General features: G+C 40.0%; 1 protein-coding gene across 1 annotated transcript; it reads right to left on the reverse strand.

Moving 5' to 3' along the window:
* Positions 1–8,725: 8,725 nt before the first annotated feature.
* On the reverse strand, positions 8,726–9,676 carry LOC102255167 (olfactory receptor 10A7). The gene has a single exon (XM_005864008.1). The coding sequence runs from the start codon at positions 9,674–9,676 to the stop codon at positions 8,726–8,728; it is 951 nt and encodes a 316-aa protein (XP_005864070.1).
* Positions 9,677–11,752: the final 2,076 nt, after the last annotated feature.

Genomic DNA, 11,752 nt, shown 5'->3' on the forward strand with positions numbered 1-11,752 from the left:
ATGCTAAGCGATATAAGTCAGTCAGAGAAAGATAAATATCATATGATCTCACTCATTGCGGATTATAATGAACAACATAAACTGATGAACAGAAACAGATCTAGAGACAGAGAAGCATCAATCAGATGCTCAAACCACAGAGGCAAGGTAGGGGAGGGTGGGGGTAAGAGGTAGAGGTCAACCAAAAGACTCGTATACATGTATACATGCATATAAGCATAACCAATGGACATAGACACCAGGGGGAGTGAGGACATGAGTGGAGAGGTGTGAGGGGGGGGGCAATGGGGAGATAAGTACACATATATAATACCTTAATCAATCAATAAATAAATAAAAATAAAAAACAAAGAAAAAAGGAAATTCACTGGAAAGGTGGGAGGTTCACCGAAAAGGTGGGGAAATTTCTCATGCACAAAGCCCGGCCCAGCTTGGATTCGCAAACCTTAAGTGGATGAGGAATGTCTTTTACTTCAGTCAGGCTATAATGGGGAAGAATTTGAGAAAAAGGCAAAAACATCATTGTAAATTTTTAGCTTGCATGCTCAAGGATAAAGGAATTAAGGTGTCAAAAGGTACTTTCTTAAATCAGGCTCAAGGAAGACAAGTGCCCTTGTTGTCTTTAAATATGTGGGTTCTTGTTTGAACTGCATTATGCCCAATTCGTATTGGGGATCACAAGTCTGTAATACCTAAGGCCCCAGATCCTCTGCCTCTAGTGTGGAAAGGCTCAACAGCTAGATAAAATAGGGCTAACAATCCTTTTACAAAAGGGCTCTTTAATGCATTGTCTGAAAATTACCATAAGACAACTTGGGACAGGCAGATTTTAGCAAAAAATAACCTTAGACGCCAGTCAATGGTATGGAGAGCAGAATATGATAAATCTGTGAACAACAGGCTGAGAACTAGGCTGCATTCTACCTGTAAGTCCCAGGCAATATAAAATATCTGAAAGATCCATGAAAAGAACTCTGCTTTATTAAGTCTTGTCTATGTGTTACAGGTGCTTGTCTGTTGATTGTTGTTTTATCTGTCCTTTTTGTTTGGTTTAATGTGTTTATTGTTAATTTGTTAAGCATGCCTTTAATTTAATTTAATAGAAAAGAAACAGTAGATGGCCAGACCATTACAAAATTTCCCCAGAGCAAACAGAATGTGGGGGTGGGGGAGAAAGAATATGAGTGGTATACGTGGCTGATAATACAGGTTCTAGGAAAATTCCTTAGACAAAGGGAAGTAACTAAAAAAGGCCCCAGCCCATTAATTTACTAGTCTTTTAGTGATCTTGTAAAATGGACGCCCACTCCCAGGAGTGTTATTAAAAGTCTCATGTTTGCCATGTTTTTATTTCCCAGTCTGTCATTTGAAATTTGAATAGATGAGACATTTCTCACAATTTAGGGATGCATCTGGGATTTCTGAACCCATGAAGAGAAAAAGGCTAGTTTAAGAGAAGGCACCCCCTGCCCCATTTTGGGTGGCCTCTTGGTCTGAGCCCCATCTCTTCACGATGCTATAGAATAAACCCAGGTCTGTTTTTCTTTAAAAAATGGCAAAAATGACACAAGGAAAATATACAGGCCAGGTTTGGGCAACAAGATTAGTATTTCCATAATAATGGGCAGTTCTTGAATAATGATGGGCCACATTCCAAGGTTGACCCCCAGGTCCCGGGGTACTCCTGTTTTTATCAGGAAAATAAAATAAAATAATATTTTAACATTAAAACCACTGAAAGTCAGTAAGTTGCACCTGTCTTTTAAAAGGAACAGCTGGGTCTCCAGCAGCCTACATGTCAACAAGCCTCAATTCCCACTGTTTTTTATAGCTCATAGTTGCAGGATCTTCTTTTCCAAGCTCTGGGACCCTGGGCTGGGGGTCTGATGTTGGACTGGGTCCCCTTGCTCCTCACAGGGGGCCTCTTCAGAGAAGATCTCCCTCCTGATGAAAAAAGTGGCACACATGGGTACTCGTCCAGCCTCCCATCAAGGGAAGGGAAGGCTTATTGCACGAATCTCTTCGTGCAACAGGCCTCTAGTATATATATAAATGCCAAGCAGTTTGGGGCCATCTGGTAAATCCTATTTTCCCTAAACCAAGGACACATCAAAGTAAATAATTTGCATTTTGCCTCCCTAAACAAAGCTTAAGTCAATATACTCAAAAAGACTGATAGCAGAAATCCAATTAGTGCCATTTATTATCCACACCCAAGGACAAATGAAGTTAGAAAATAAACCTTATTTCAGACTGGTTTTAATTGGCAAATTGAAATAAGTGAATATGCAGGAAAACTTAGTTGTCACCTACTAAAAAACAAATTGTTGCAGTTTTTATATTACACCCCTATTATTATATCAAAAAATACTAGGCAGGGACCTATTCCTGGAGCATTAACTGTTTTTACTGATAATTCATCTAATGGTAAAGCTGCTTATCATGCAATGAATTCAGATCAAGTCATACAAACTAGTCACACTTCTGTGAAACGAATTAAAATAGAAGCCATCAAGGCTGCATTGCAGAATTTCCAAAAGCCTCTTAATATTATTTCTGATCTGCCTATGATGCTGGCCTGGTAAACAGGATTGCAACTACTCAGTTAAAATGACTCAGTAACCAAAGTCTATTTATACTATTTAAGCAGGTGTGATTTCCAGCAATTTTGTAAAAAGTGGAAAATTCAGCACATTGTGGAATACATACAATTCCCAAGGACAGGCAATTATGGAACGCCAGCATCAGTGGCTAAAAACCCAACTTGCAAAACAAAAAGGGGGAATAGTGGAGAAATCTCCTCTAAGTAAACTCCATCAAGCCTTAATTAATTTAAATTTTTTCACTTGTAATGCTGATGGCAAGACACCCATGCAATTACACCGGTGTCATAATAAGCCAAAGGAAATGGTCTGGTTAAATGGAAAGATCCCAAGTCTGGATTATGGAAGGGTCCCTTTATTAACCTTTGGTCAAGGAATGCTTGTGTATTTTCAGAAAACTCCTCCAAGCCTGTGTGGATTCCTGCAAGGCCTCACCCTGTACCTGTGGCTACAGACAATCGACTACTCCTGCCACAGATAGCAGTAGCCCTAAACAACACGCTGAAGATAAGGAATGGGAGAAGAACAAGACAGAGGAGAAACAGTCTAGAAATGACCTGGAAGATGGTAAAGAAGTCTTGCCATGCTAGCAGTCACCAGTTGTGTGATGGTGCACGTTGCCCTGGACAAAGCCAAAGAAAGTCGGACCTGCATTGTCATTGTCCACCGTTTGTCCACCATCCAGAACTCAAATATCATTGCTGTCATGTCTCAAGGGACAGTGATTGGGAAGGGGACCCATAAAGAACAGACAGCACAAAAAGAAACCTACTACAGACAAATTCCTGACAACAATTTTTAAAAAGGACATGAAAGAACTCAATCCTTTTCATTGAATCTCTCTACATTTGCTTTTTAGCATAACCACTATTATCTGTCTCATTCTTATTCCTGTATGTTTAAGTCTAGTCTGCAGATGCAGAATGAAAAGTCTTAAAAGGACTCAAGCACTGCAAATGGCATACACCTTTCTAAATTTATTAAGAAAACAAAAACGGGAAAATGTCAGAGGCTAAGACCAATAGTAGTTAGCATATTAATGCGATATTCAGCAGGGCTGAAAATCAGCATATTGCCCTGCTGTTGGCCAAATGGCTCAAGGCAATTTCTTAACCTGATAATCCTTTTACTGTTACCAAATTTTACCTTTGATATGCCTTTTTGCATTTCTAAAGGGAAAATGTTGTATTCAAGTGAATAAAAAGCAGACCAGACTGAGTTTTGAGAGTGCTTCTCCACTAGAGGGAAGTTTTCCACCTGGCCCCCTATGCCTTCTAAATTCATATTTCTTGTCTAGTGTATTCATTTGTGCACAGCCCCTTCTTCAGATCCTGACCCCTAGCCGCAAATGGATGCGGCATTCACAGTCTGAAGCTGACCACCGGGTGCACTGGCTCTTCGATCTCCAGCAAGGTACAAAGTCAGCCACTACCTGGAGTCACCCAGCAGGAGATACAGAGATATCTGTAGATTCCTCCTATTTGTATCAGGTTTGGAAGTGCCCAGACAAGGCCCAGCTGTGAAGCAAGGCAGGCTGATGCTGGTACTGGGACTTGGCCTTTTATTGATAGGTTTGGGGCTCTCTGACCCAGCTGCAGCTTGTTTGAGAGATTTTAGCAAAGTCTGAATGCTGAGCAAGGACAAGCCATTCATATGCAAAAGCCACTGCACACTGGCTGCCCATCAGCCCTGCAACCCGGGAGGTCTTGGCATAGGAACAATGACCCCTACAAGCACCTCTTTTTGGGAGGAAGCTGCCCCCAAGTTCCTGCCCCAATGCCAGACAATCCAGTTCCTCCTCATGTGTGTCTGTGTCCCCCAGAAACTCACCCTGGTGCTAGAGCCCAGGGGAAGCAGGACCTTGTAAGTTCAGTCTTGCACCTGTCTTTTTAAAAAAACAGCTGGGTCTCCAGCAGCCTACATGTCAACAAGCCTCAATTCCCACTGTTTTTTATAGCTCATAGTTGCAGGATCTTCTTTTCCAAGCTCTGGGACCCTGGGCTGGGGGTCTGATGTTGGACTGGGTCCCCTTGCTCCTCACAGGGGGCCTCTTCAGAGATCTCCCTCCTGATTAAAAAAGTGGCACACATGGGTAGTGGTCCAGCCTCCCTCCCCTCCTACTAGTCTCACTGTGCTTTCTTCTTTACTTCTCTAGTTGTAGGACTTCCATTCATTCAGCTTTCAGGTGGTTCTGTATGAAGGTTGTTCTGTATTTTTTTTTAATATATTTTATTGATTTTTTACAGAGAGGAAGGGAGAGAGATAGAGAGCTAGAAACATCGATGAGAGAGAAACATCGATCAGCTGCCTCCTGCACATCTCCTACTGGGGATGTGCCCGCAACCCAGGTACATGCCTTTGACCGGAATCGAACCTGGGACCTTTCAGTCTGAAGGCCGATGCTCTATCCACTGAGCCAAACCGGTTTCGGCTGGTCTGTATTTTATTTGTAATTCTGATGTGGCTGTGGGAGGCAGTGAGTACAGGCATTTACCTATACTGCCATCTTGGTTCTCTCCTATCCATATTCCTTTTACATTATTATTTAACACTTCCATATTCAATTATAGGTACTTATACCTAACATTTCTAGGATAAACTGTTTGTTTTCTTTAAGATTCCAACTTAAGCATATATTAGGAAGAATATTAATTTTGTTCATTTCTCCATTTTTCTTGATCTATTTTCATGTATTATTTTTCTCCTCTATTATTAATCATTGCTTCTAATCAATACTACTAGAAATCCTTTACTAATCATTACATAATTACTCCTCAATTGAAGTAATGAAAATTAAGTATTTTGCTCCTTTGCATAATGCTAATAATAATTATATATTATACTGTAGTTCTCAGAATTACATATATAAAACACCTACCAGTGCCTGTAATTTAGTGACTAGTCAACAAAATAGAGGTCATATTTTTATATCTTATTTATTATTCAGCTTACCTAACTAGAGCATTTCAAGTAGAAGCTCTCTTAAGAAATAAGTTGTACTGTATTTAAGAAGCTGTGTTACTTTGTTAAGACCTAATTTACAAAAACAGCTTTATTGCACTACTGGGGTTCAGAATTCAGAGACCAATGATAGTCATTCTATTAGATATAATGTGAAGTGATATTTCATAGACTAACTGAAGTACCAGAGAGACAGGTGCTATAATTTTAATCTGCCTGGAAGTAGAAAGAAGTGGGAATAGGGACAAATATATGGTGACAGATGATGATTTGACTTTGGGTGGAGGGCACACAATACAATATACAGCTCATGTATCATAGAAAAGTACATGTGAAACCTATATGATTTTATTAACCAGTCACCCCAATAAATTTAATTTTAAAACATTAATTAATAAATGGCCATTATAAAAATATTTATAGAAACACATAGTTTAATCCCAAATTCTAATCAATGGATATAAACCTTAAGAAATCATAATTAAATTAAAATAGTCATGCTGTGATTCTTTTGTGATTCTTTTAAAATTTTCCTGAAAATTGACAAACAATGTTGGAGGGTGGTTATGATTTAAATAAAATCTGTACAATTAAGATAAACATTGGCTAATGAAAACTTATAACAGATATCCTATCTAATAAAGAGGGAATATTGTAATTGACCCTCATGCCATCGCAAAGATGGAGGCACCACAGCCAATAAGGAGGGAATATGCTAATTGACTGTCACACCCTCAAAGATGGCGGTGCCCACAGCCACAAGATGGTGGTGCCAAGTCCTCTCAGCCCCACTGGGGTGGCAGGCGCATGGCAAGGCTGGGCCCAACCCCAGGTGGGCCCAGCTGCTCCACATGCCTGCCTCTGAAGTTCCCCAGGCCTCTCAGCCCCTTAGCCACCCAGGGCTGGCCTGAGGTGCAGGCAAGCCTTGGATGGCAGCTGCCCAGCTGCTCAGGGCTGGCCCAAGGCACATGCAAGCCTCGGATAGCAGCTGCCCAGCCACCCAGGGCCGACCTGAAGCACAGGCAAGCTTCAGATGCCAGCTTCCCAGCTGCCCAGGGCTGCCCGAGGCTTAGGTAACCAGGGCCAGCCAAGGCTTTCGCTGCCAGCAGTGGCAGTCGCAGAGGTGTAATGGGGCATTGCTTTGCCCTGATCACTGGGTCGCCTCCTGCCCCTAAGGGCTCCCAGACTGTGAGAGGGGGCAGGCCGGGCTGAGGGACCCCCCTCCAGTGCATGAATTTTCATGCACTGGGTCTCTAGTCATCTATAATAACAAAAGGGTAATATGCTAATTAGACTGGACGTCTTCTGGACATCATTCTGGACGTCCTTCCTGATGAAGCTGGGGCCAGAGGGAAGCCAGCCCAAGTACCGGGTGCCTGACAGTGGCTGGAGGAGGGAAGCAGCCTGGGTTCCGGGTCCCGGAGGAAAGCCAGTGCTGGCAGCACAGGTCCCGGGTGATGGAGGGAAGCCAGTGCCTGCAACCGAGGGAAGGAAGGCCTACTCTTGCATGAATTTTTGTGCATAGGCCTATAGTCCTATATAATAAAAACCTAATATGCTGTGTACAGTTGTCCGGTCATCCATTCAACCAATCAAAGTATAATATGCTAATGATATGCTAAGGCTGCTCAACCGCTCACTATGATGTGCACTGATCACCAGGGGGCAGACAGTTGACCAGTCACTATGATGTGCACTGACCACTAGGGAGCAGACGCTCTGACCGGTAGGTTAGTTTGCTGCTGGGGTCCAGGTGATTAGGACTGAGCAAGATGGGCTGGACATGCCCTGGAGCCCTCCCACAGCTCCTCCCCTCAGCCGGCCCTACCCCCGATGGGCCTTCATCAGAGCGGGCCAGCCGGACCCTATCCATGCACAAATTCATGCACTGGGCCTCTAGTTATATGTAAGTTGCATATTCAAGCCAATATATCCTATGTTACTAAAAATAAGATTTTCCAAAATTAAACTTGATTCAATCTCATTTTGTCTTTTCTGTTGTTTTAAGGTCCTTTAAGGCCTTAAAGACCAAATTCCCATATAAGTGGTGCTTTACCATAATGAAAATATGACTAGATATTTTTAAGAGGTTAAAATATTGGATTTCAAATTCATTAGGGCCTAAATTCAAACTCTTGTGGTCACCTCTCAACTCTTTGCCTTGTCAAGTTACTTAAACATTCTGATCATAATTTGTCTTTTATGAAAAATAAATGTATAATAAGATCTATCTCTTGAGTCATTACAAAGGTATTTTTTAAAGACAGTGCCTCCATAAAACATGTTGGTTACTATCATTACTCTATTGCTTTTCCTATAGTGTCAAGAAAATGTTTGTTGTTTAAATTCTAAGAAGTAAGAGCTAATGAATATAAACTAATAGCTGATTTAGCCAATGATCAAAGAGGCCTAGAATCATGTCACCAAACATTAATACTAAGGTAATTTTATTAATAACCTCATTTAAACAAGCAACCATATAAAGAATTTGCACCATGAATTCTTGCCAAATACAAAGCTTCACCTTTCAATACATCTTTTAAAAGTCACTTACAACACATTACATAATTGACCTTTGCACCATATTAGCTGCAAAATATATAGTGGTTTGTGGTGGTTATTTTCATTTACCCTTCATAACTTTTTCCATCCTGATCTGTGACCCAGAAGGCTGGCCTTTTTATAATTCATTCACAGACATTCTTGCCTTTTGTATCAGATTTGGTTTGATCAAGAACAGGCACTAGCAATAGATTTAAGAGAAAGTAGAATAAAGCTGGCATGATTGTCTTCCTTTACTAATGAACAGAGCTCCTGGTAGATGGCTTTTTCTTATAATTTTAACATCATCCAGGTTCCACTTAAAACTCCTTCACCTTGCCCCTTGAGATCAAGAAATGGAATTTCCATCATATTAATTGTGTGACAATTATCTAAACCTGTCCCCCAATTTATAAATTGTCCCCTCATAAATATTATCTCAATTATCCCAATTTGAGACTACCATCTATTTCTTTCTGGGACTCTGACTGGGCACGGTGATCCACCCATCATAGTGGCACTGACAAAATAACAGCAAATATTCCCCTCCTTTTAAGCTTTTGTTTATGGGTTCTGCTGCCCTTATTTTGTTTAGAAACAACACTACACCTTCAGATAACTCAAAACAAATTTAACTTTCGCAAGACTTTTCTAGTGAATGTCCTCTTAACTGCCCCCTTCACTTCATTGTTCCTTAGGCTGTAGATGATGGGGTTTAACATAGGAGTGATGACAGTGTAGGACAATGACACTAATTTCTTGCTCTCCGGGGATTGGTTGGATTTGGGCCGTAGGTAGGTCAAGCTGGCTGTTCCATAGAAAAGGGATACCACAATAACATGTGATAAACAAGTGGAGAATGCCTTCTGGCGACCAGTTGCTGAGGGCATCCTTACGATGGTTGAGATAATATGGATGTAGGAGACCAAAATGAGGGAAAATGGAAGCATAATAAATAGTAGTGTGGAAGCAAGTGCTTGCATTTCATATATGGTTGTATCCTGAGTGACTAGTTTCAACACTGAGGGACCATCACAAAAAAAGTGGTCTATCGTGTTTGGCCCACAAAAAGGAAGGGCCATCATCCAAGCTGTCTGTAGCATAGAGACAGGAACACCAGACATCCAACAGCCTACAGCCATCCACAAGCATAAAGACCTATTCATTATGACTGTATAACGAAGAGGGTTACAGATGGCCACAAAGCGATCATAAGCCATCATAGAAAGGAGGAAACATTCAGAGCTACCAAAGAAGAAGAAGAAGTACATCTGGGTACCACAGCCTACAAAAGAGATGATTTTCCTTGAGGACACCAGGTCTACCAGCATCTTCGGCATCATGACCAAGGTGAAACAGACTTCAAGAAGTGATAGGTTTCGAAGAAAGAAGTACATGGGTGTTCGAAGAGCAGGATCCACACTGGTAACTGTGACAATAAGGAAATTTCCCAAAAAAGTGACTGTGTAGATGACCAGGAACAAAACAAAGAGAGAAATTTGCATCTCAGGGTTGTTTGTAAAACCAAGAAGAATAAATTCAGCGACTCTGGTGTGATTTTCACAAATCATGTCTTAAACTAGTTTCTCTCTAAGAATCAAAGTATATGCACCAAAAGATATGTAGATATAATTTCAAAAATATCAATAAAGTCCATACATATATCTCTGTTTTCAGTTGCCTTACCATTCTATTTCTTTGAAGCAGAGAGAATGTTTACAATAAGATAAAAATCACTGAAAAAGAAATACTTTGCATGAGTTCTACTAATTGCTTATCACCTACATGAGTTTTTCTCTCAACAGGGGTCATGGTCTACAGTGCATATTCTTCATCAGAGCCATGCTATTTTTCAGAATTAAGTAGAAATAGTTAGAAAATAATCAAAATAGAATCATCTACTAATTTTATTACATTATTTTATTTTAAAATATTATATTAAAGATAAATCCAGGGTGCAAAAAGATAAATTATGGGATGGTTTGACTTTTCTAATGCTTGATTATATGAGTTAAAAGTTTTTATTGAATGGGTTATACTTAATACCATCATCCACTATATACATACATATATACATAAACATGCACACACATATATGTACATATGAGAGAAACAGTAAGTAAAGAGAAGCAAACAAGTAGACATATATAATGATTTTGGTGCTTTTTTTGTCTTCATTAGCCTGATAATTTATGGGATTTTTGATATTGTCTCTTGAACCATAATTTGACCATAAGTTGCCCATTTCTTATTATGCATATGGTCATATCATTTGAGTTGGGCTTTAAAAAGAACAACTTTGAACAAATATGACCAAAAAAAGAGAAGTCTTCCTTCTAATACTCATCTCAATTTCCACCCATCAAAATAGTTCTGCTTCCCACTGTGTTGTGACTGTTAAATTAACATGTATTAGTTAGAGCCCAAGAGTGTAGGATGGTAAACCATGGTTCAACAAAAGACCACAAGAGAAACTGAGATAGAACTTATTATGCACAGGTCCTGGAGGAGCTACATGGAACACCTCAAGGGGCTAAACGGGGAAGTCAAGGCAGGGTGTGGGACAATAGCTGGGGCACATGCCTTTATTAAGGTCCCAGGGTGAGGTAATTTCGAGTTCCCTGGCTAAAGCTAGATTGGTCAATTCTAAGCAAAAAGAGCAGTTTTTATGTGCTCCCCAGGGTTTATATAAAGGGTACACAAGGGGAAGACCCTAGGAAGCAAGGGAGACCGTTTTGCACAAGGGCAGTTGAGGAAGTCATGTCAGAAACTTAACATTTACAGGCTGTTATCTAGTGCATGTTCTCAAGGGAGGGGCTAATCTAAGTGCAAGTCCCCTCATCCCTGCCTGCAGGCCACTTGGCTACACAAAATGGATACCAAGTCAGCATTATTATGCAGTAGTTTGCTGAACTCTCAACAGACTCAGTTGTCTCAGCTGCATGGTCAGAAGTGGAGGCCAGTCAGTTTTTATTGTACACCCAGTAAAAATCCAGTCAAAAAGCACTAATTCAACTACTATAAACTCAAATACTAGACCTTATTTAAATTAATTTTAAATAAAAGTAGAATTATACAAATATTTTCTGTACAAGTCTTACTTAGCAATAGCATATCAAACATTAGCAATCACAGAAACCTATATGGAAAAAATAATTATTCATAATGCTACACTGTAGCTGAGGTGAATGATGTTTCATTTTTTCAAATGTGGGGGTTAGGTAAATATTGGATCAATGGATTATTTTATAATACATTTTTCAAACTTAATTCAGAAACTTTTATAGTCAAAATTATTTTTGAAATAGATTTACCCTATGAAAGTAAAAAATTAGCAACTCACAGCCTATAGATCCATATTGAAACAAGTGACCCATATTTTAATCCTACTCTTAAAAATATGCTCTTTGGTAATATCTCACCTGTTTATTTTGTTTACTAGAAGTTCTCAAACCAATGTCCTCAATAGCAAAAGGACACTCTGGTGATCCCAAGTTATCATGTCTTTAGAAGTCTCCGACTCTAGGGTAACTGATGTTTTAGTGATTGTGACCATTACCCTCTCACCACAATCGCAAAACCTGCTTCAGTACCATTCTCATCATCAGTAATAGCAACAACATTCTTATTCCTGGTATATTTAGCAA

The sequence above is a fragment of the Myotis brandtii genome, unplaced genomic scaffold, assembly GCF_000412655.1.
Source record: "Myotis brandtii unplaced genomic scaffold, ASM41265v1 scaffold1841, whole genome shotgun sequence".
NCBI lineage: Eukaryota > Metazoa > Chordata > Mammalia > Chiroptera > Vespertilionidae > Myotis > Myotis brandtii.